General features: G+C 35.8%; 1 protein-coding gene across 12 annotated transcripts in view; it reads right to left on the bottom strand.

Moving 5' to 3' along the window:
• The window catches only part of Stacl (SH3 and cysteine-rich domain-containing protein), a 379,844-nt gene that overhangs the window by 8,548 nt on the left and 344,204 nt on the right, over positions 1-27,092 (bottom strand). For 8 of the 12 annotated variants that reach the window (XM_074180450.1, XM_074180455.1, XM_074180456.1 and 5 more), the window contains 3 exons: positions 13,248-13,406; positions 12,863-12,928; positions 5,267-5,406 (listed from right to left, as the gene is read on the bottom strand). In XM_074180450.1, coding sequence (XP_074036551.1) covers positions 5,267-5,406; positions 12,863-12,928; positions 13,248-13,406 — 365 coding nt within the window. Of the gene's footprint in view, positions 1-5,266; positions 5,407-12,862; positions 12,929-13,247; positions 13,407-23,371; positions 23,667-27,092 lie in introns of those variants that run through there. The other 4 variants (XM_074180457.1, XM_074180458.1, XM_074180451.1 and 1 more) reach the window with 3 other exon arrangements.

Raw genomic sequence — 27,092 nt, 5'->3', positions numbered from 1 at the left:
TCAGTCAGTGGCCTATGCTTGAACACTGGCAGTGAATAAATCTAAAGCAAACGAACTTCAAACGTTCAAGCCAGTCTCGATATACCTACACAGTAGGTTTAATGGACTGACGCCTATCAGAAAATAACTACTGCCCTGGCTAATACGAAGGGCATTGGATTATATCCTGGCTTGAACGTTTAGAGTTCATTTGCTTTAGATTTGTTTACTGCCAGTTTTCAAGCAGGGCCCACTGACTAATAAGAAAGTTTTTCTTCCTTATTCAGAAGAATCGGGCAAATTACGGATATGCAGTTGGTTGGTACCTCGTCCAGTAGATGGAGTGACATTTTGTGATGTTCGCTTCAACTTCGGAAGAGGAATGAAATACTCTGAAAGGATTCCGATTTTCAATTGTGCAATATCATTGACTTTAGGTCGATGATGGACACTATCTTGCACTGATGAGTGGCTAATAAGCCCGGAACCGGTCTGCAAGTGTGCCCGTTCCAGAATTGAAGGTCGACTCTTTCAGTTGTATTGCCAATTTCATATGCAGGAAATTTTCTGTAAAGATTCCTGCACTGACGCCTGTCGGATATAATCCAACGCCCTTCGTGGTATCAGCCAGAGAAGTAGTTGTTTTCTGATAGGCGTCAGTCCATTAAACCTACTGTGTAGGTATATCGAGACTGGCTTGAACGTTTGAAGTTCATTTGCTTTAGATCCAATGTGAATCGCTACTTTCGCATAGGCGCCGCTCTTAGAACGCCTCAAGGATTCTCCTGTGGTGCTTGTGTTTTGTCCTAAAAAAATACGTACTTTTTGTTATATTTTCGAGTAAATGAATGAAGTTATTGTTTGTTGAGTGAAATATTTCTTTATTGAAATTTTTAAAGGTTAAATAGGAATTATACGTACTGAAATAACACAGCTGTTTGAAACACAACAATTCATCTCAATTCCCAGTGTTCTAACCCTTTTTTTGAAATGCTATTATAATAATAATACATTTATTTTCCCAAAGATGATAAAACATATAGGAATAGTCACTTATAATCTAAAGATCTAAAAAATAAAATATTCATCCAATGTATAAAAAGCATTGTCGAGTAAATATTTCCTCAAGCGAGTTTTAAAAATAGAAATATTGGCGCAACTAACTATTTCTTTAGGCAGTTTATTAAAAATCCTCATACTCAAATATTCAGAAGATTTCGAAGATACAACATATTTACAGTAGGGAATGTGGAAATCAGCGCAATTTCTTTTATTTGTGTAAACGTATACACACATTTCTAAAATTGAAATAATCGTCATTGTCAAAATTTTCGATGCTTTAAAAATTGATTTATAGGATGCTTTACTCGAGGTATCGCAAATGATTTTTAAAATGCGTTTTTGTACAATAAATACGTCTGGTGCTCGAGTGGACACACCCCAGAAACATATGCCATATCGTAATCGGGAGGCTACTTGTGCATGATATAATACGATTAATTGTTCACGTAACAAAATGTCCTGAAGATTTCGGAACATAAAACATAATGAGTTCAATTTTGAGATCAAGTTGGTACAATGTTCTTTCCAGTTTAAACCAGAGTATATAGTAATTCCAAGAAATTTAACTGATAAAGTAGGCTCAATCAAGATTTCATCAGTTTTTATTGTTACCGTTTCACATTGTTTTTGGTAGTTGAAGAATCGTATTATATTTGTCTTACTACTATTAAAATAGAGACACTTCTGATCACACCATGAAATGAGGTTACCAACCGCGGTTGTACACTTTTGTTTCAAGGTATTTTCACATTTGTCAGAGACAAATATATTGGTCTCATCTGCATATCTAATAAAGCTGGCAGAAGATTCGATATTATCCATGTCATTCGTGTAGAATAAAAATAAAATTGGCCCCAAAACAGAGCCTTGGAGAACGCCCATAGAGATATTTTGATATGCAGATTTAGTGGAAGATATACTAACAAATTGTTTTCTTTGTGTTAAGAAACTCCGTATCCAGTCGAGTGAAACTCGACAATTTAGACAAGAGTACCTCATGCTGAACGCAGTCAAATGCCCTGCTGAGATCACAGAAGATCCCAAAAGGGCACTCACCTGATTCGATTGCTTTAATCAATTTTTCATAAAAAGACAACACCGCACTCTGAAGTTGAGCGTCCTGGCAGAAAACCATGTTGGTTATCTGAGAAGATGCTATGACTTGATACAAAATTCATAAGTCTTTGGAGATAAGAATATTCAAAAACCTTAGAAAAACAGGATGTGACAGTAATGGGCCTATAATTTTCAAGAGTTGCTGGATTTTGCTTTTTGTGTACTGGGATGACTTTGCCGATTTTCAATAAAGTGAAAGAAAGATTAACTAGATAAGATAGAGGCGAAATAATGTGACGTAACATCTTCTTCAAAATAAATGACGGAATCTCATCTGGCCCCGACGAGGCTTTATTCTTCAATTTATTCGACATCAACTGTAAAAATTCAGGTTCTGAAAAGAGTGCTAGAAACAGGGACTCATTGAACCCAATTATTTCAGGTTCGGGAAGTTGAGCTGTCCTTTGAGGCCTATGTTCACTGAGAAGTTTGATTGGCATATTTATGAAAAATCCATTAAATAAATTACTGATTCTCTCTGGGTCTTCAACAGGTTCATTTTCATGCGAGATAGAGATATTATTAAAAGAATGAACATTCCAAGCCATTTTGCAGGATTGTTTGCATTAAATATTTTACTTTGATAGTAGGATCGCTTACTTTCTGTTAGTAACAATTCATGTTGCTTCTTTGCAGATGCATAAGCTTCGTTCTGGACGGGAAAAGTACATTTTGATAGAAATAAATCCTTCAGTTCATTGCTCGACTTCCTAACATTATCATCAATCCACAATTTATTTGAATTTTTCGAACCTTAATGCCTTCTGAGTGGAAAACAGATGTTGAAGTGGTAAACAAAAATGGCTTCGACATTGGAAAAATTATACACGTCATTCCAAGACTCTCTCCATAATCCAGTCATTTAAGCTTATATTAGGTAAGAATCTCGGAATTCGAGATACCCAGCTATAAGTCTGTTAATACTTGTATATTGACACCCTAGAAGTTGTCTCAAAACCTACATATGGTAGGGTGTAAGCAACTATTAAATTTCAAGGTCAAAGGTCACAAAAATCGGTTTTTTGCGCTTTTTTTGGAAATATCTCATTTCCTATCGGTTTTTTGCTATTTGTATTTATAATTAATATTGTAGAATACAAAATTCTCTACAAATTTTGTTTGAAAAATTTTTTTATACGGTGAACCGTTTTCGAGATAGAGGGCGGAGAGCGCGCGGTCACAGCATCACTTCAGGTCAACCGGTGCCTCCGGTCGAAAACGCGCCATATATAGTTGATGAACTATCGATAAATCAATGATTATAAATATTTGTCAATTTTTATTAACTATTATATTATATTTTATCATTTTCTTTATGCATTAAATCTATATCTATTCAATAATACTGATAACCGTTTACTAAAATTAAAAAATAATTTAGAGAAAAACTTAAATCATAATATAATTGCATTCCCATTTACACTAATGATATTTTAAATAGAAAATAATTTAGTGCCTCTTTAAAATCTGGATGAACTAGCTGCAGCATTTGAGGAAGAAAAATGTTCGGCCCAGAGATTATTAGACAGTGGAACTCAAACCTTATTGGCAGTCTATAATGCTCCGAAATCTGTGAAAAGTCTCGATCATCTTCGTTATATGCATTACGTCAAGTCTACAAAACTTAATAAACCTGTGCAGCTTTCAAATATTTCACCAACAAGTGCAGCTGCTCATCAACATTTCAACCGTGTATATTATCAAGTTCAAACTTGGTTAGGACATGATTTGGAACCCCAGGTATGGGGTTGGGCAATGCGAAACGATTTTCTGGAGCCTATCATGACAATTTCACCACCTGCTCCAGAAGATTTGCTATATACAATTTTCTGCAACTGCAAGAGTGGTTGTGGTTCGCGATGCGGATGCAGGAAAGCGGGCTTGCAATGCTCTACCATATCAGAGCGACATTAACGTAGATGGAACCTTTGACCCCGAAATCATGGAAGAACTTGAGACAAATGTCGTTGAAGACGACGATGAAGAGGAAGAAGATGATTAAAATTATAAATTGTAGTTTTTGTACCCTTCATTCCATTTCTTTACTTTCAATAAAAATAAATGTATTCAATGATATTTTTTTATAAAAAGATTATTTCATAATTTATTTGTTTTTTTTTTCATCATGTAAGAAGTTACAAATATTAATTAGGTTGAAATTCAAATATAATTCCGATATTTTCATTAACAATTCTGCAATTACATGGGCAAGTCAGTGTTGTTAAATAAATTGATACTGAATAAAAAGTGGATAGGTTAGGAAAAAAATGATAAAATATAATATAATAGTTGATAAAAATTGACAAATATTTATAATCATTGATTTATCGATAGTTCATCAACTATATATGGCGCGTTTTCGACCGGAGGCACCGGTTGACCTGAAGTTATGCTGTGACCGCGTGCTCTCCGCCCTCTATCTCGAAAACGGTTCAACGTATAAAAAAATTTTTTTAACAAAATTTGTAGAGAATTTTGTATTCTACAATATTGATAATAAATTCAAATAGCAAAAAACCCATAGGAAATGAGATATTTCCAAAAAAAGCGCAAAAAAAACGATTTTTGTGACCTTTGACCTTGAAATTTAATAGTTGCTCACACCCTACCATATGTAGGTTTTGAGACAACTTTTAGGGTGTCAATATACAAGTATTCACAGACTTACAGCTGGGTATCTCGAATTCCGAGGTGAACTTACTATAATGACTGGACTACTAATGATTGAATGAATCTATTCACGTTATTAGCACTGAAACTTCTGAAGGGTTGTGGTACCTCCCTCTTTAGTGGTGAGACAGTCTCAACATATTCAAATTGCTAACCACATAATATCGATAATTCACTCATTTTCAATTCAGGCAACACCACTTTTTCTGTACATCGAGCCTTTAAGGAAATGTTCCAAATATATTTCCTTCCCAAGTTTTTCAATTGGGATAACAAGATGAGAAAACTCGTTTATATTCTGGAAAGAATGCCAACGGAATGATTTTTTAATAAGTTGGCCAACTACTTTGAGATCGGGCCATCAAACTCGACCTCCGCGCTTAAATAACTTAAAAGTTCATCTGGAAAGTTTGCGAAATGTTCAGTTGGAAATACTTACTTTCGCTCCCACAGGACTAGGACAAGGAGATGTGCTCGCGGACGAAGGACTCTTATCGTTATCGTCTGGAAGTTCGACCGAGGACATCCGAATGTTTTTGGCTGAAAGCAATCGACGATTGTGAACAGGGCTAGAGGGTGCTGTAAATCAAATTACGTTTTTTAATTTTTTGGGTAGTAGAATATGTGATTCTTAGATATTCTCTAACTGAAAAAAAAACTTTTGAACTGTTTCATATGAACAAATCAGACAAGATAAGAAACAATTTCAATTCTTTCAATATCACTGGTAGATATGAGGAAGAAACGATCCTGTATACACAAAAATGCTATGAATTTCTGATCAATTAGAAATCAGGATGCTCTGTAAGCCAAAGTTTCCCCTGAAACATTTGTTTTCTATACCAGAATACTGAACAATGAGATGAAAAAAATGAAATAGAAAGTATGCCTGGAAAAACTAACCAATTTTCAGAACTGAAATATTTATAATGAAGTGAATCTGTAGTTCACACTGCACTTATATCGTTTTTGCGACAAGGCAAATTAAATTTTCTGTACATCAGGGATATCTTCGAGAGACGTACTTCCAAAAAAAAATCATAATTTTCGAAGAGATTTATTAAATTATTTAGAATAAAGAAAACACATACAGGAGGCAAACCTAATCACATGTTTTCCATACTTTCAATTATAATTGGTAGATTCACAGAAAAAAAGTGCCCATTAGTAATCCTGACGTGCGATAATGTAAACAAGAAACTAACTCAAGATTGATCAACAGAAAAAAAAATTACTGGAGTGTTTTCCCAACATCAAATCGTTATTTTTAACACCTCGACACGTGTTTAGATCACCAAGTGATAAAGGTAACCCTTACAGGTAAACCATTCAGGTGTACCAACCATACAGATACACCAACCTATATCAATTATACAATTTTGCCTTATCTATTATTTTACAATATATGTTTATATAAAACAATTTTCAGCTATATAAAAATCAATTTCACAATATTGCCTGTCCAAATTTATTTTTGCAATGTGTCATCATGTAGTAATCAGTAAACCCAACCACATTATTTTATTTCATTTTAACAAGCTATATAGTATGCTCATTGGTATAGGTCCGTCATCGTTATTCATAATACTATTGTATTTACTTATTTCTACACTCTCATAGGTATCTAGTTGCCTGTTATTGTTAACTTGTCTAACTAATCTTAATGAACTGAAGTCTATGGAATAATTTTGTTGCAAAATATGATGGGCGACTGCTGATTTTTTAGGTCTTCCATATCTTAAGTATGCTATGTGTTCCTTATATATTACTTTAATAGATCTTTTTGTCTGTCCATAATGTTTTGCATCGCAGTCCTTACATTCAATTTCGTAAATTCCAGACTTTTCCGAATTCTCGACTTTGTCTTTTGGACTTCCCAAAAGGCTCTGTAGTGTATGACTTGTTTAAAAAACCACCTTCATACCTAGTTTCTTGAAAATATTTCCAAAGTTCCTCGTATATTGGTAGTATGGAATTGAGATGTATTTATCTTGGTTTTTGTCCTTTCTGAAAGTCGAGATTTCGTTCATTCTTAACCTAAATTTCTTCTTCCTTATTATGTCATCTACAATACCCCTCGAGAAACCGTTAGTGGCTATTTCCTGTATTGTACGTCTTTCTTTTTTGAACCTATCATGTGTTAGAGGGAAAGTCAAAAGACGATGCACTAAAAAATTCGACCTAGCACGTTTGTGCTGTCCACAGTGATGTGAACTGTCAGGAATATACCTGTACGTGCATGTTTCTTTTCTAAATATATCATATTCTAACCTTCCATATTGGCTCCTCATTTCCGAAACGTCAAGAAATGGTAGTTGTCTCTTATTTTCTAACTCATACGTGAATTTTATTGACGGACATCTATTATTTAAAATGGAAACAAAGTCGTCAATATTCGATTTTTTGGTATCGAATATCGCGAAAATATCATCCACATACCTTAGCCAGATCCTAGAAAAATACTTCGACTTTTCTTTGGTTTCCATTTTGAATCTGCTCATGAACAGTTCTGCCGGGTAGGGGGACAAGGGGTTTCCCTTGGCCGTTCCTTCCTGTTGTTCATAAAAGCAACCTTCTACCTGGAACCGATTTTGTTTCATACAAAAATTAGTAAGAGAAACAAATTCATCGATTTTGTTGTTATTGAAATTATTTTTCTGTAGTAATTCCCTGAGGTATTGCGAAGTCTGTGGAATTGGGACACTAGGAAATAAGGAACTAACATCAAAAGAAAGCAAAATATCACCTTCTTGCAGAACCACGTTTTTTGTATGTTGTATGAACTCTAAAGATTTTTTTATACTATAATATGGTTCCGCAATAGACAAGGTTTCCAATTTCTCGGTGCTATTTGGTAGGTAGGAGCTCCAATAGCTGACACGATGGGGCGCATTGATTTTCCCGGTTGGTGGATTTTTGGGAAGCAATATAGTTTCGACACCGTTGGGTTGGAAACTTGTAACTTCAGTTTCAGTTGAGGGGTGAGTATGTTGTCGCATTTCTTGAGGACGTCATTTACTTCGGCAGTCATCTTTGGTAACGGGTACCTGAACAATTTCACATGAGAGTATTGACCCTTTCGTAGTAGTCCGATTTATCCAGAATTACTACTTTGTTACCTTTGTCGGCTTTTAAATAAAAAACGTCGTTTTCTCTCAATCGTTTGATAAGTTTCTTTCGGTTTTTATTGTTGTTTATTGAATGCTTTCGTTTATCTGTTATCTTGTTCTTGGAGATTTGATTCCTGACCTTTTATCGAACTAGTCCCTTCGACGAATCGGGCATATATTGAATCGAACTTTCAACAATAGCAAATTTCAAACCGTTGTTTAAAAGGTTGATCTCTTCCTTGTCAAACGATTGTGATGAATGATTTTCGAAAATATTTATGACTTTCGGAGTGGTTTCTTTCGGTTTATGCTTAGATATGAGGGTTTTGAGTTTCTTATTCAGCGTATACACTTTTCAGATATATTTTGATTCAATCATCCGAAACATTCCTCTCTGAAAGTCATTCCATTGTACGTAATCATTTTTGTCTAATCTATATGTTAGGTTTTTATATAGACTATAACTATCTAATTCTAAGAGACTACGTACGGTTAGTGTACAGATGATCTATTTCTAAATCAAGCCATTTTTCTTTGGCGAATTTTTGGACTTTATCAGCAACTGAAGACTTAATGGGAATATTTACGGTAACAAACAACAGGCAACTAGATGCCTATGAGAGTGTAGAAATAAGTAAACACAATAATATTATGAATAACGATGAGAGACATATACCAAAGAGCATACTATATAGCTTGTTAAAATAAAATAATGTTGTTGGGTTTACTGATTACTACATAAGGACACATTGCAAAAATAAATTTGGATAGGCAATATTGTGAAATTGATTTTTATATAGCTGAAAATTGTTTTATATAAAAATATTGTAAAATAATAGATAAGGCAAAATTGTATAATTAATATAGGTTGGTACGCCTGAATGGTTTACCTGTATGTGTTACCTTTATAGTATAAATAAGGTTAGCTCGCATTAGTTCTTGTTCTTGCTCATAGTTCTTGTAGCGTAGGCAGATACACTACAAGAACTATGAGGAGCCATAACACCGCGGTCATTAACACCCTGACCACGCCATGGACGCCCCGCGGAGGCGCCAAAAGGATACCTCGGAGAAAGCTACCGTTCCCCCCAGCCAGACTCCTGGGGTTAATGGAGGACCCCACGGAGCAAATCCAGAATATCCTTGAGGAATTTCCATTAGCCATCAGATAGCGGAAATCACAGCCTGGAACGCCCTGAGAGCTCAAACGAAATCGTTAACACCTCCACACCACAGATCCATCACAAACCGACCTAACCTAACCTACCCAACTAATAATTCTTCAGAAAAATTATTGACCATATTTGTTGTTCATAATGTATGCCGATAGAATCCACAAACTCCCCAAACAAGCGTCATTACGTGAAAGGATCTATCAGAATAGAAAGAAGGTAGCCCATGGAACTGATTATCAAACTTGGTAATTTGATGCACTGGGGTGAATGGGACGAAATTGTCCATCTCACTATGGTCACAATGGAAACCACAAGATTAGCCATGAATAAGAGACATATAAAGAAATACGAGTGTCTGAATGAGGGCTAGGAAAATTCACAGTACAATAGACAAACAGTGGTCAATCTCTCCAATCGGACACTGTCAGAAGACGAGTTCGGCATACTCACCAAAGGTGGGACCTTCGCCAAAGCTCTATGCAAAGAACCCCATTAGGGGATCATTCCAATATTGAATCAGATATTCGTACTTCACATCTGACGACACTGCATTTCGCATAGGAACGTCATGGATTTTGATGCTCGTGAAACCACCCAAGGCCAACACAACGATGGAAACGAGAGATGCTGGGAAATCTCAATTCAGATGTAAATATCTTGGTATTGTCTGCTGAAGAAGGAAACGCCACCGTCGTGATGATGATCACCAATGATTATAGTGAGAAAGTTGTCGCCTTACTCGATCCAAGATTCAACGTTTAGTTGAAGGTGATTGACAATGTTTTATGATGAATTTCATTAGTTCGGACTTCCATTGACTGATATTATATGAAATTATTTTGAATCCCTGAAAAAACTAATAGAAAAGAAAGAAGAAGCTGATCTGGAATACCCTCAGAAAACGAATTCACATGTTTCTAGAAATGATATGAAATCGAGAAAGGATAATACAGTCAAGCTGCTGGAATATAATTCAATGAAAATCAAAAGATAAATAGATGAGTAGTATTCTTATCCTTCCCATATTAAAAAAAAGAGATATTTTCAAACTTAATGTATAAGTTTGAAAATGTCCTTACAAGACGCAACTGCAGTAACGTTAGTTACAAATAAAAGTGCTTAAACATGAAGTTTCAATTCTCTTTTCTTCATTATGATTTCCTACCACGTAGTAACGGCTACATCCATCAATTCATTCCCATATTGATTTTAATTCAAGAGCCACCGGTAGACAGCTGTTTCAGCCTATTGGGCATGTCAGTACCGGACAGGCGGTCCTCGATTGAAGATAAAATGTGATGTGAAAGTCATCTTGAATTTAGTCAGGTTGGAGCCTGGCTCCCTTACCCTTTGAACTGATGTTTGCCAGAAGGACAAACGGATCATGACTGATGTGGGTATTAATGGTATGGCGGCATGAATGTCCTCATACATCAGGCAGGTGTACCCCTGCCTGGCTGGGGTGAATTGGATGAAAACGTTGTTTATCTTCCATCGGAATATATAGGGGCCTCATTCGACAGAGTGTCGGGGCCTTCTATATCGAGAGGGGTCGTCTACAGTATAATCCATAGCTTCCCTGACTAATGGGTTTTCATGAGTTTCTGCATCATCGAAAACTTTCTGATTTCTCGACTGGATGGACTGCCGAATGGAAGACAGCTGCAAATCTCTGCGGATGGCTTCATTCCGCACGAACCAAGGAGCATTCACAATCATCCTCATTAGCTTGTTTTGCAATCTTTCCAGAATGGAAATGTTGGACGGAGCCGCTTGTCCCCAGACGCCTGAAGCATACATGATGACAGGTTTGAACATCGTATTATAGATGGTAATTTTATTTTTTAGACTCATTTTTGATTTTCTGTTTATCAGAGGGTACAGACGTGCTATTCGACCCTCGATCTTGGATTTAACGCACGTTATGTGCAGGTTCCAAGTGAGCCTACGGTCTATTAGAAGGCCGAGGTACCTAACCCGCGCTTACCACTTAATCTCCCTTCCAGACATTCTCACTTTTCTAGATTTCAGTCTTCCCATGGTTATTGCCTGAGTCTTATCCGGGTTCAGTCGGATCTTCCAATCAAGGTACCAGCGCTCGAGGTCGTCCAATGCACGTTGCATTTAGACGATTCCGAGCTCTCGACCCATGAAAGATGAGAGGAGAGCCGTGTCATCGGCGTAAAGAGATATCTTCACACGCTCGGGCCTTGGAAGGTCACTGGTGTAAAGTGAGTACAACGTCGGAGAGAGCACGGCCTCCTGTGGCACTCTAGCAAGGATCTCTCTGTTATCAGACAGAGATCCCTCTACTCTAACCTGAAATGTCCTGTCTTTCAGGAAGGACCCGATCCATCGGACGAGGCCCCGAGGCAGGTCGAACGCATTTGATTTGTACGGAAGACCTTCGTGCCAAACACGGTCGAAGGCCTTCGAGATGTCTAATAGGACAATGTGTACTTTTTTGTTTGTGTTCAACTCGCGGATGGTGTTTTCGACCAGCCTTAGAACCTGTAACTCAGTGGAGTGGTCTCTCCTGAAGCCAAATTGTTCATCAGGCAGAACATTTCGGTCCTCAACTTCTTCGTTGAGCCTTTGCAGGACAACTCTTCCAGGCAACTTAACCACTGAAGAGAGTAGAGATAAAATGTGGATAACCAAGAATAGTACTCGATAAAAATAACTGCGTAAACGCAAGCGAGACATAAGTTGAACCTCCTATTGATGGTGAGCTTCCCAAATTTCTGCTACCGCAGTTGTGGGTAGACTTTTTTTGGGTGCGTTGGACGCTCTTGGATCTCATATGGATTGGAATCTCATCTCTAAGCCCAGCGGACCTCCACACACATACTCGCAGACCCTAAGGATTCCGCGGACCACAGATTGAGAAATACTGCGTTAGGATGTTGAGTTAGGATGTTGAGTAGATACTGTGAGAATACGGCAACTAGTTAGTACATGAAATGATAGATCTACATGCCATGCTGTTCAGAAGTCACACATACTCCGTGTTATATCTATAGATTTCTATGTATAAGTTGTTTCATAGGATGAGGATGAGGCCTTCTATTTCTCCATTTGGATACAACAAATTTGGGAGTATTTCAACGAAAGGAAGGAATCAAATTTTTGGGTAATGACTCCTTCCTTCCTTTGAAAGAATCACACATGTTTTGTGTCCAAATGAAAAAGTTGAAGGCCAAAAACAAAAATTAATCTCTCCTAACAATATACTCTTTCAATCAAAATGTCTGATGTTTGTTTTATTAGAATCTCCCACGTATATAAACAAATCTTGAATCACAATGAAACAGTTCAAAAGTATCCTGCAACTCAAACGAAATGACTGATAGTTAATGGTTCCTGAAAATAAGATAGGAATATCATGAACTCGATTAGATATTTCTACTTTTTGAAAAAATCGATTTAAATTATTTTGAAGCCATCTGTGTAATAATTTGAACATTTAAATTGAATTTGGAATTGCGCAATTAACTTCGATGACTGCAATAACTGTTCAAACAATAAGCAATTGATCAATTATGACTTTCAACTTGTGAGGAAGATATCAACAGGGTAATGTTTATTAGTTTTGTGACGTAGCTCACGTGAGAGAAATTACTCAAATTAATGTTACTAAAATTATATTGACACTAGGTCATTGGTTATTTCGTGATATGATATATTGATATGTTATTTTCAGTACCCAAAAATTAAATAAAGTTCCTAACAAAACGGCAAAATGCATACTTGATTTTGCTTTCACGTCTCTTCGTGATTTGCGATTCAAAACAGGCCTGGAAGATAACTGAGGAACTGTGAAAAATCATGCAATAATTAGTGAATAAAAATAAATGAGTGAATATAGTAGAGAAATGCGGTGATTATTGGAAAGCTTGTTTGAAAATTGGGCCGATTGATTTCAAAGTGAGAGTGAATTCTATTCAACAATTGCAGTGACCTCATTTCTGAATTTGTTTCGAATGTTTTGCGAAGAACAATTTTGTTCTGATTGATTATCCCAAATTGTGTTTCTGAATGGATCAGAAACTGATTTCATTTGTTCTCACGTTGAATACCAAAGTGCCCAACAAAACACATAGGAAGCAAATCATTTGAAACTGTTTATTCATACACTGAATCCTAGAAGAAGAACTTTGGTTGGAATGTGGATCACTGGCAGCGTTGGCTCCATGATGCCTGCCTCTCCTCACATGCTCGGTACTTTCAGGCGAATCCAGTGATAAGCTCTTCATACGCAAATTCAGCTTCTGTCGACGAGGTGAATGTGGAGCTGTCAACAGTCAGAATATTCAAATATGTTATAAACATGTTCGACATAGTTGATGAATTGTAACACCATGCACTAGATGTAGTTTTGTGCTGCACCACTACTTTATTTTTAGAGACTAGGTTGTTGTTCATGCGAGAATTCAGAGGAAGTTGAAACTTATGAGAAACGCTTGAATAAGTGAAGGGACTAGAAACAGATCATGAACCGAATAAACTGGTTTCCGAAGGTTGTGTGTCTGTATTTGAATGAAATGTCTTTATACGACTAGGCTTCACAAAAAAAGATTGAATCGACATTTCATGGGTACTGTTTGACCCTATATCAACTCTGAGCAGCCGTACGTTCAACAAGGGCACTATTTTATATACAGTGTCACACATAAAGTTCGCGGCAAATGAAATTCTTTTTTTATTATTAGATATAATGGAAATTTTATTTCGCAGTTGGTTTGTGCTTGAAAAATTAATGAAAAATTGTATGTTTCCTTTTGTGATGTGCCATTCTAAACCTGTCAAATTTGAAATGTATTTCGAAAATCCTCAATAAAATCATTTTCAGGTTCCAATTTTATACCTTCGCTCGAAATTTGAACTCTTTCCAACATGATTCAAGTTTCAAACTTTTATTAAATACGAGACTCAAATATCATATCTTGTCATATCTGAAAGTCAGTGGAATGGCTTCCGTCTAAGCTTACACTTAGAATGTTCTTTTATCGACCTTTTTTTTTTGGGTAATTGTAACCTTCCACAATCTGAAAAAATATAAAACTATAATGGAGAACTTTATACAAGTGTAGAAGGGCAAACTTTTTAGTTTACCCCGATAAGTTACTGCGTAAAAATCAAAGTATTTTTCACAAAGAAAAATCTTCTATTTATCAGTAACTTGTCGTATTTAACAATTTTGCCAATCAAAAAAATTATTAAGAAATAATACTTATCTTTAACGTTTCGGAGGCCAAAATCTGCCTCCGTCTTCAGAAATGGATAAAAAATTCGAATATATACGCAGTTATTTCTTTTTTGAGAGCTTACTTCTTTACTTCTTCGACAGAAGTTTTAAAATATGAAATTATGTCCATGTTGTTGATTGACAACTGAAACATTCGATGTAATACAAGGTACTCTCCGATATCAGTTTGTTGCCATTTCGCCACTATCCAAAGTTTTCTTCAAGATGGGTAGCGAAGTACGGTTTATTTCTAAGGAGCTATTCGAGATACAGTTCTCTCCAGACATGAGAATATACGCTGATTCTTTTAGCTTACGTCTCTTAGAATGAGGCTCATTGGTAATCTTTCTTGTCCAATTCCATTCCACCCGATTTACCGTCTGATTTTGAAATGTGTTCTGATAATTTTGATCCTGTCAATTGTCTATTTTTTATATAATCTCGATGTTCATTCTCACGCACTTTCAATGGTCTTGAGGTTTCACCAATGTAACTTTTACCACAAGAACAAGGTATTTTATAAATACAATTTTTTGTTTTTTTTTCAGTGTTGTTGGGTTTTGTATGTGTGAGTATAGATCTCAGTGTATTTTTTGTTTTGAAAGTAGTTCTAACATCATATCTATTTCCAATTCGTCTTATTTTTTCAGATAGTCTTGGAATGTAAGGTGTCGTTGGATGTTGAGTCGGTAATTGTTTAGTTGGATGTTGTTGAATTTGTGAAGCTGTTTGTATGTTCGTTTGGTTTTTAATTGACTCTTTATTTTCTATTGAATTTATCGTTGAATTTATGAAAGCATCTGAATAAGCGTTATCTTTCAAAACAGATTTGATTAATGATATTTCTTTATTGAGATTCTCAGTTGAATTGCATATCATTTTAGCTCTTTTGTGAAGGCAATTTATACTAGAAAATACTAGAAAATAAAGAGTCAATTAAAAACCAAACGAACATACAAACAGCTTCACAAATTCAACAACATCCAACTAAACAATTACCGACTCAACATCCAACGACACCTTTTACAACTAACGTTATACCTTACATCCCAAGACTATCTGAAAAAATAAGACGAATTGGAAATAGATATGATGTTAGAACTACTTTCAAAACAAAAAATACACTGAGATCTATACTCACACATACAAAACCCAACAACACTGAAGAAAAAACAAAAAATTGTATTTATAAAATACCTTGTTCTTGTGGTAAAAGTTACATTGGTGAAACCTCAAGACCATTGAAAGTGCGTGAGAATGAACATCGAGATTATATAAAAAATAGACAGTTGACAGGATCAAAATCATCAGAACACATTTTAAAATCAGACGGTGAACATCGGGTGGAATGGAATAGGACAAGAAAGATTACCAATGAGCCTCATTCTAAGAGACGTAAGCTAAAAGAATCAGCGTATATTCTCATGTCTGGAGAGAACTGTATCTCGAATAGCTCCTTAGAAATAGACCGTACTTGGCTACCCATCTTGAAGAAAACTTTGGATAGTGGCGAAATGGCAACAAACTGATATCGGAGAGTACCTTGTATTACATCGAATGTTTCAGTTGTCAATCAACAACATTGACATAATTTCATATTTCAAAACTTCTTTGACATCTGTCGAAGGAGTAAAGAAATAAGCTCTCAAAAAAGGAATAACTGCGTATATATTCGAATTTTTTATCCATTTCTGAAGACGGAGGCAGATTTTGGCCTCCGAAACGTAAAAGATAAGTATTATTTCTCAATTATTTTTTTGATAGGCAAAATTGTTGAATACGACAAGTTACTGATAAATAGAAGATTTTTCTTTGTGAAAAATACTTTGATTTGTACGCAGTAACTTATCGGGGTAAACTAAAAAGTTTGCCCTTCTACACTTGTATAAAGTTCTTCATTATAATTTTTATATTTTTTCAGATTGTGGAAGGTAACAATTACCCAAAAAAAGGTCGATAAAAATACTGATTTTTTCCTCCACAAAAAAAACTTTCGTTGAATACTTAGAATGTGTTCTCTGCAGTTTTTCGGGAATTCCAAATGAATATCATCGTCATCATACCTGCTGATTATGTCATCAAATTTGACTTGTGTTCCATGAACTCAATTTTCACACCTTCAGTTCCCAAACGTTCGGCAGCTGCAGAAGTAAGAAGGTAGCCACATGATCACGAGAACTGTCATCTAGAGCAGCCTTTGTGAAGGCATCAGCAACATAGGCGATTATACAAGTATTTGTAGCGTGACGATGGTGACCAAATGAATCATTTGTCATTTTTCAGTCTGCTGTGACTGTACTCATTCACAGAATTATTCGATCAGTTTAGAGGATACACAAATTCGCATCCAGCTCAAAGTTGGTAAAATTGTTCAAAACACCATCGTAAATGAAATCTGAAAAATCTCCATCGATCCGATATCTGGAAAAGAATTAACTCGATTTCAAAGGTCACAAAAACGGGTTTCTCGCGATGTTCAGCAAAACGGTTTCATTATAAAATTATTTCAGACAAAAATTGTAGATGGGATAATTATTTATAAAACATGTTCGAATGATTTTTTTCTAGCATTGCGTGGCTAGGGTCGTCGTTTACCTGCTTTATGAAATGCGGAATACATGCACATCAACTTTGGGGTGGAAACACGTATTTATTCTAATAATGATGCTGATGTAATGATAATTAAAACACCAAAAGAGCAATTCTTTTCAACAAATACAACTATTGTTATAGGTGAAGATGTAAACTTACTCGTATTACTCACTGCTCGAATTCCAAACGAAAAAACTACTTTTTCAAAATTTGGAAAAGCTCAACATCAACCGGAAATATATTCATCAAGAAGTGTACCTACTTTTGGGAAGTATCATTAACTGTTTTCACACGCCATAACTGGCTGTGATACGACATCTATATTCTTCAGGAGGGGTAAAGCAGCAATTTTCGAAATGTTTCTAAAACAAGATCAAGTTCAATGTGCTGAAGTTTTAAAAAAGGATGATTCAACTCCACAAGAAGTTCTCACCAACAGAACTCCCTTTCTCCCTTCTATGCATGGAGCTTCTGAAAAACTACGGGCTCAGGTAAGTTTCGATATGCATGTTTCGCTGAAAATACTGGAAATGAAGAACGAGTGCAATTAAGTTGTCTTCCTCCAACCTCAGCGGCTGCTCATCAACGTCTTTTACGGGTATATTACCAAGTTCAAGTGTGGCTAGACCCAAAAGACTGGGGTTGGAAGTTGGTCGAAGATATATTAGAACCAGTTCAAACTTTACTCCCACTAGCGCTGGAGAAACTACTAGACACATTTTTTTGCAACTGTTGAAAGTGGTGTAGTGTCAGTCCTGCTCCAATAATGAATCACCAACAGTTGAGGATTTGTTTGATACCAACGAGAAGACATGCGATGAATCACTATTGAGGTAATTTACGTGCACTCAGGATGAAGAAGAACAAGGAGAAGAAGAAAAATAACAAGGAGGAGATGAAGCAGAAATATTGGAGAGTTATGAATCAGATGATTGTTTTCTCAATTAACATCATTTGTATCATTTTCAACCCTTGCTAATATATTTTTTTTTATTCAATAGCTTCAAACTGAACAGAACCACAACAGATCTGTGGAACAGGCCTAAAGAAGAAACTACGTTGGAAAAAACGCGCTGAGTATACTACCTACCTCAAAGGTGGCGAGGAAATGTGTGCATATTATGACTATAACAACTCTTTCAACTTTTTGTATCGTTATATCTCAGAAATGGTGGCGGTTAGAAAAAAATAACTTGAAGATCACATAGATAATTATGTGATCTTCAAGTTTTATCAGAACTGATTTTAAGATAAAACTGACCGTTTTGCTGAAAATCGCGAAGAAGCCATTGTTGTGACCTTTGCCCCTAGTTAATTTTTTTCAGGTACCGAATTGAGCTGAGTGCAAATTTCTGTACCTCCACTCATATTTCTTTATCTAATTTGACTGGATGAGGAAGATTCAATAGCCTACATGAAAAATACGAATGAGCCTTTCACTGTCCAGGAATCTGGTCTGGATTTCTAGCCATACTAACCTGGAAGGCAACGAAGCTGCTGACTCCCTTGCAAAGGAGGGTCCTGCAAGCAGATTCATCGGACCAGAACCTGTCATTGGCACCGCTTCAGGCTTTGCCAAACAAACTTTGAACACCTGGTTGACAAGAAGATTTATGGACTTCTGGCAGAACCTTCCAGGATTGGCTCACTCCGAGGCGTTTATTCACCCTTCGATGCTTGATACCAAATAGTTGTTGGGCTACAGTAGGAATGAACTACGCTGTCTAACAGGACTTTATACAAGTCACTGTCATTTGAATCATCATTTGCAGAGATTTGGACTGTCGGAAGACAGTGTGTGTCGCCTCTATTTGGAAAATGATGAAACAGCAGAGCATATACTCTGTGCCTGCCCCCCTGGGGACCGAATCAGGTTCTCAGAGTTCGGCAGAGCCGTACTCTTACCATTTGACCTGAAAGATCACTCACCATACAAACTAATCGGCTTCGTCAAGAAGCTGGGTTTATTTGGCTGAGTGTGTTTAGGTGTGAGTCACAATAAACCCTTGCGGATTGCGGTGGAGGGGCGAAGAGACCCACTCACTTTAGACCTAACCTAACCGGGTTTTCTTCTGAGAAACCGTTATTGGCTTCATCTATGTGTGGCAGGAATACTTCATTTCTGGAAATACACACGAAATTTTTTGAATTGTGTGCCAACATTCTACACTGGCGAAGGAAGTTGGTGAGTATCGAAGGAGAATGAAACGTATGTGGTGATGCTGTTACGAATGATTAGATTTTACTGAAACAACATTTACTGGTGTTGAAGGTTTTGTTTCTAACCTCATATGACTTTCGATGAGACTCACGAAAAATTTGATGACTTTCAAGAGGGCTTGTTTTCAATGGAAAGCATATTGCCGAGTACGATGAAAATCTGGGGAGTCCAAAAAGGACCTTTCTCTTTCTTTTTCGATCTGCAAGAATTTATATTCATATGGTCACTTTGCAGGGTTTTCATCAGTGCTAACACTTGAACTGTAACTACTGAGAGCGATTATAGGTCCTTTCAAAACGAACCAACACATTGTGTTGTTCATCATCATAATTGTCGACAATGTACTATAAGAAAACCTTGAGTTTGAGGAAACAACTCATGGATTCAATCCTTTTCTCTGAAAGGAACGAGTATGTAGTAAATATACTATATATATTGTACTCGTTTGGAACCTTTGGTATAGTAATGAATATTACTGGGGTTTTAACCCGACACCAAACCGTTATATTAACACCTCGGCACGTGTTTCGATCACCAAGTGATCCTTTTCAAGAGGAACATTGATCTTGAAGATGATCACTAGGTGGTCGAAACATGTGTTGGGGTGTTGAAGTAACGGTTTGGTGTCGGAATAACATTCCAGTGATATTCATTACGTTTATTGTAATTTATCAATTTCAATTATACATAAATTCGAAATTCTCGCATTAACAACTTTCTATTTTATCTAAGGAAGAAAAAGAAATGAAAGTGTTCAAACAAAATCAATTATTGGATCATTTCACTAGGGGTCGTTTTATACAGACCAACATAGTGGGTCCCAAACATTGGACAAACGTTCACAGCACTGGTAGAAGACTTCATGCTTGTTCCTGACAAATAACATTGAAAAAATGTACTATAACGACCAAATGGAGTAGCGAAAATCAAGCTAAATCCAAGACGGCGACAAACAGTTATTGAGGCGGTAAGCTACTAGAAGTTCATATATTTCTAAAAGTGTTAGGGTTAGTCGGTAACTACAGGGTTTCGGTAGTGGGGTACAGGATTGGGTTAATTACAGTTTTTAGCTGTTCCAAGTATCCCTGTAAACTCCTTGATGGCAAATGGATGTTTTTAAATGATAATGACCTGTCACGTGTAACGAAATGAAATCGAAAACTTGGGAGTTGACCAATTTTTTTCAAAGGAAATACGAATATATTTTGCGATCTAACTCATTAAGTTTTTGACAAGATAATCTAAAATGCTTTCAAAATATTATCAGATGTATCTTGTGAAACGTCATGAAACCGTTTTTTTTTTGTTACTACATACTGTTTTCGGTAAATTATCATTAACTTAAAGTAGACAGTTATTATTTTACGCTGTGTTCAGTTGGATCCTTCAAAATGAGTTCAGTTACAACCTCAAGTTCAAGTAGATTCACAGTCATTTTGAAATAGTTAAATATTTAAAATGAACAATTTTACTTATGTTACATTTTCCTTTGTTGTGAGCTATTGGAACAAACATATTATATAAACGAGGTGAGTCAACACAACATAGAGGATAAGTCTTGAAACAGTCCTCGAGAATAGGCAAAACATATTCCTGGTAATTTTTCATCACATCACTATGTTAGTTACACATACTATCAATTCATAGTAATTAAAAAATGTATAGTGTTTTTCAGAGAAATGTAGTGTTTTTTCTATTTCGTGCATCAATTTTAGAGGGCATTGTAAAAACTCTTTCAGAGAAGTTGTCTATACCTACGTGCGCTTCTTTCTTATTTCTGGTTTTTTGAAAAATCAGTGTTCGGTGAAAATCGCATATTCAAAGATAGTCAGGTCGCTGAACTCGATTTGGCTGGAATATTGTTATGCAATCATATGAAACATGTCAGAAGATTGTAGAATAGGCAGTACTCTTTACAGTTCATTCTTACTGTTTATAAAAGATATTCAGTCGAAAATGTCCAATTTCAGAAGATATAGGAATGATCTGTATCAACAGATGGAACAATTCAGTTAGTTAGTTCTCAATTGTGAAAAATGAATGCTTTATCGAAACCATAGCAAATATTTCTAACACATTTGATAGAATGTTGAAGAAAGAAAATGCAAAATTCCACTATCTGTTCCAGTAGTGGTTGAAACTTTTGATGTTTATGGCCTGGAGTCTCTGTTATTCTTTCATGAACTCAGAAAGAGAATAGGTCAAGTAACAAAAGATTACAGTTGTACTTCTTTTTCGATAGAGAGAATAATTATTGCTATTCATCGTAGTAATGCTGCTTTGGTCCTCGGAAATAATTCTCCTTCACATAATTTTGATGAGATCATGCATTGCCCTCATTTCAGTACGGAACTGAAATCTCTTCGAAACAAGCCGAGATATGTGTATATTCATCAGTCTCCTATCAAGGTTAATTCGCGAGTGATTGATCTACCTTTTTCCTTTTCAGTGCGGTCAGTAGGTCATTCTTGCCCCTCAAATATGAGCTATGAGTCCTAGTGGTTTTGGTTCCCTTTCAGTGGAAACTGAAAAGAAACCAATGTAGGAAATGTAGCAAGGAAACTCTTGCTAAATGAATAGCATTCTACAAGTATTGTTCATGACGAAAAATTTCGAGTAAGAGGTTTTAACGATGAACGAGAACGAGTAATTAGTTAGCTAGTTATTCACCAAACTCAAACAATTGTTTATGCAGTTGCAGTTCCGTAAGAATGTATCATGTTCCCCACCAACCGATTTCCTGGAGTCTTTGACAAGTGGATTGCTCCGAATTCTTGGGGGTCCTTGTTGAATACACTTCGTGAGCAAAAATATAGCAGAATCAATACTCCTGACCTGACCTGATTCCGTACACTCTATCTCGTCTTGTGTTTGTAGATCTTTTGCTGGAAAAATCCTCACTTGTTTACTTTGTAGAGGTTGCAAAAACGTATGTGACTTTCTAGAACTTGAACTAGCGTTTCCTATTATGCCTGATAACCAAACCGTGCAAAGCTTGATGTAGATACATCTGAAAATGGAACTTTTACCTGGTGATGATCAGCTTTATTGCCAAACATGTGCCAAACTAACCGACTATTATGAAAAAAAAGTAGATCTGAGGCACTAGTCAATCTAATAATAACACTGATGATCTGCAAACATGACTCAACCACTGACGGAAGCACCAAACGCTTACGAAGTATCCAAATAGATGAACACTTCAACCTAGCAGACCACTATTATAATCTTCATGCAGTCATTGTTAACTGTGGTTCTGGCGTTGAATCTGGTCATCATTACGTCTTGGTCAGAGACGAAACGGACTGATTTGAGTTTGATGATAGTCGTGTCACAAAGTGTTCTGGCAATGCGTTGGATCCATTGGAGCCTCTGGAGACACCCTATATTTTGTTTTATAAGAGAGAGGACATTGGTAGATCAAGATCTTCAGATGATGTGTTGCTGCAGGTTTTTCCGGGTTTTCCTGCAGCTGAAAAAGCAAATGCGCCACTGGAATCAATGAAGTCGCTCCGTAGCGCCAATTAGTTTTATACTTCCATGATTTGTATTTTATCAGTGAGTTAATTATATTGTTATATTAAAAAAAAAACTCAGCTTCGTTTTGAAAAATTGCTCATGAAACTTCTTTATCATCTTCTGTTATTTCATTGAGGGATCCATTTAGAAAGTATGGTAAACTACAATCATTTTGTTATGAATAAACAAATCAGAAAATCACAAGAAAGTAAAAAGAGCGTGAATTAACTTGAAAGGTCTCGCAATGAAAATTCATCAGGAATATGTTTCGCATAGTCTCAAGGAGAAGTCTACTTCATATAACACATTTTATTTCAAATACTACTCGAAATTGAAATTTTCATTTCGAAAAGAGGAAATTCAGATCTCCAATATACAAGTCATGAATAATGTTGAACGAAACTCTATGCGAGAAACATGTCTTTCTAACTGTTTTCTGAAATGAGGAAAGCTTTTTCTAGACATTTCTGTTGTAGGTATCCTTTGAAATATGATTGAAGATGAATAAGGCGTACTTCAATAGAAACATGCATGAATATCCACGGGTTTTGAGTCAACTCCCAATGATATATGATTTCATATATACTCCTGAGGTGAGAAAAATAGTCAAAATCACACGGTTAAATTTCCAAACAAACCAACTCACGTCAGATAATTATTCTTCAAATGACAAACAAACTTTTCCTGAACTATTTTTATTTATCACAGTTGGAAATAGTTAACAATATCAAAGAATGACTTCAGCAACGAATTGCAATAACTAATAACTATATAACAACAGAGTAGGAAAAGTGTTCGTGTTCATTTGTTTCTGGATTTTGTGCTTTTTTTATAAACGGGCGCAGTTTTTCCTTTAGAAGGTGTTGGAGAAGAAATTGGGGAATTATTTACGCCATTTCCATTTTCTATCTGAGGACCTAAACATAGAGGTTGTCCGAATGGACGGGTACCTGACGCATCTTGTGAATTTCTTTCTGAAAATGTAATTGAAAATGCAGTTTAGTATAATTTCAAGTAACTCATCATGTTCGGCCTTTCTGCTAAGCAATTTCCACCAAAAGAATGGCCGAAGTGGAAATATTCTATATGAAAAGTAAACGACACTGATGACGGAAACTTGTTTGACCAAAACTTTCAAAGATAAAACATATGTATCAAGGTAGGGCATTTCCCAAGGCAGGAAATTATTTTTCATCGTTGTACAATTTCTAGTAAAGAACATAACGAAAACCATATTTGAATATAAAACTCATTCATCCAAGTATTTGTTTTTATTCAAGTTCAGAAAATATTTCATTGTTGGCATAATCTGATGATGATTGCGATGTATATTTTTACGATAGAAGTCATTTTGATACTTTTGATATAATATTTCCTGACGTAGTCCGGACTATTTTTTTTTCTGGTTCAGTGTTAGTGGTCCTCCAGTTCCCCAGAAGCCCTCTGAGACTAATGAGAATGCGACTTGGACTGCTGGACCAAAAACCTTTGTTGAAAGTACACGGTGCTATGACCAGAAGGTCCAATAAATAATGGACTGATGTCCAGTAATTATTGGACCAAAACTAATGGACTAATGTTCATTAGTCCATTATTTATTGGACCTTCCTTGGTCCAATAAATAATGGACTAATGTCCATTAATTATTGGACCAAAACTAATGGACTAATGTTCATTAGTCCATTATTTATTGGACCTTCTAGTTATAGCACCCTGTATTTTCAACAAAGGTTTCTGGTTTAGCAGTCCAAATCTCATCCTCATCAGTCGTATGGGGCTGCTGGGGAACTGAAGGACCACTAACAACCGAACATTTATTATAACAAACGCTTGAGACGTGAATCCAAAGAGAAATAACTGCAAACTCGCAGGGCATATAAGAAGTTTAGGTTTGGTTTCTTTTCTCGATATTTGAACCTAAAGAGATGAAATGCTGGAATGAACCAATATTTTGGGGGAGATACGAGGTCCGTTCGAAAAATAAGGTGAATACAGTTGTGATGTACTGTTTGGAATCTTTGGCGCATACCAAAAATTCTTCGAGGATTGGAAAAAACCCTAAAGAGGGCTGCTTCGGAGAGGACAAAAAAATTGATGGATAAATAATTATTTTTTGAGAACAATAAGAATTCACTTCAATTTTTGAAGGAACCTCGTAAATCGTCATATTTCCGGGAAGATATATCACCATTCTAAATCAAGTTGGCGATCCGTTTCGAATATCTTAAATAACGAAATAAAAGGTTGGCTGATTGTAAAATACAAGTTATAAAACTCTCAACAAGAAATTATTGAATGGATGAAATGAGAAGGGAAAGATGTGAATATGAATCATATACAGTGCACTCCCTTTAAAACGAGTCACCTTGAATAAATTTTGGTACAATGATTTTCGGGAAAAATAAAAAGATACGTCAATAATAGTATACAGGGAGACACGTTTTGGCATATTCACATTTGATGTTACTTACCCTATCGTACCCCCAAGAGCATGTCACCAATTTTTTTCAAATTGTTCGGGAGAAACAAATTATTTGATTGGGAAATGAGCCACAATGATTTGTAGGAAAAATAAAAAAACAGGTCAACAATTACACAGGAGAGACAAATATGAAAGCAATAAATCATAGACAGAAATTTTTTAACAATTCTTGAATAAAAATCTGATGACGGGACAATGAGAAGAAGAAAAATTTCTATAGTAAAAGTTCAAAAACATTCCAATCAACTTCCATCCAATGGTACCAACGAGCTTCCATTACAGCCCTCACATGGTTGAAAATCTCGGGAGTTATTTCTCTGCAATTCCTCATGATTACCTCTGTTGAATTTTATAATGTTGTTGATTCTATCTCATACACTTCAAATGACCCCATAGATCTCTGGATATCTCGATGGCCATTCTGTAGGACCTCTTCTGCCAATACAGCGACCAACAAAATGATCATCTAAAAATTGTCGCACTGGAGCTGCATAATGAGAATGTGCACCATCTTGCTGAAAAACTATTTCGTTTTCGAATAAATTTATATCCTCTTCAATTGTCCTATTGATGCACGGTATCTTTCGATTGTCCAACATATCCAAATATTCATTACCAGGCAAATTATCAACGATGAAAAAAGGTCCTATGATGTGTTCACCTAAAATTCCTGCCCAAACATTCAGTTTTTAAGGTCGTTGGATATGAACTTGACGGTATAAATAAGGATTCGTATCACTCCAATATCGTCAATTTTGCCGATTCACCTCTCTATTCAAACTAAACGTACATTCATCCGAAAAAGAAATTTAATACAAGAAATTCTGATGCAAGTTGATCCGTGCAGTGAGACTTTCACAAAGCTCGATACGTCTATCGAAATCATATTCGTTTAATTCATGAACTAGTGTAATCTAAAATGGATGAAATTTGTACTTATGAAGGATCCTGAAAACATTTCTACGACTGATTTCTGACTCTCGGGAAATCTTAGTTGGAGATTGCGAATTTTCCATTAGTCCAACGTGCCCTAAAACTGCAGTACAAATAGTTTCATCGCTGACAACTCCTAAACGGTTATGTTTTTGATGGTTAACAGATCCAGTTTCCATAAATTTGTTCAATAATTCTGAAACATATTTGTGTCGTACATTTCTTGCTGGATGATTATTATTGAACATACGGGTAGCAGCTCTAGAACTATTTCCATTCTGGTAGTACAAACTCACTATTTCAATCCGTTCTCGAAGCGTATGAACTGTTGCTTCTCAAGAATTCACCAGAACAGAAACATCAATTATAACTTCACCTGGTAGAGAATGAGACAAATACAAAATGAAGAGAATGTCGAATTCAAACTTAACTAGGAAAAATAAGACATTTTTGAAATATACTTGACAAAAAAACACCCACAGTGTGACCCAATTTTAAGTTGTAAATCGAATTCAATATTTTTTTTTCAAATGACAAGTACTAAAAGGTCTACCTTGGGACAAAATTTGAAATGTTTATCAAAGTTTCAGGGCATACTACGATATTTTTTCTTAGTCGAAAATCGGGATTTTTTATTAGCGATTTTTTTTTTGAAAAAATCACTACGCCACTGGATTTAGAGTGCCTCTAAATAGGTGCGACCAAAATTTCATGAAAAAATATTCATTATTAACAAAGTCATGACAACTCAAAAATTAGAAAACTCACACAGCTAACAGTCACAATGTATCATTTTTTTATGATTTTAGCAATAAAGTGCCACCAGATAAAAAAAAAACTAATAGCGTAAATATTTTTAATGAAAATAACGGAATTACATTCACACAATTCAACTAACAATGAAGCAAAAAATTTTAATAAACGTAACTAATAACTAATTATTGAAATGTTTCGATTCAGTGCAACAATGAATTCAAACTCATAT

Source organism: Leptinotarsa decemlineata, unplaced genomic scaffold, assembly GCF_025532065.1.
Source record: "Leptinotarsa decemlineata unplaced genomic scaffold, Ldec_3_MD MMD2_tig00026294_RagTag_RagTag, whole genome shotgun sequence".
In the NCBI taxonomy this organism is placed as follows: domain Eukaryota; kingdom Metazoa; phylum Arthropoda; class Insecta; order Coleoptera; family Chrysomelidae; genus Leptinotarsa; species Leptinotarsa decemlineata.
The sequence above is the reverse complement of the archived record's forward strand: the minus strand, read 5'-3'. Positions and strand labels throughout refer to the sequence as shown.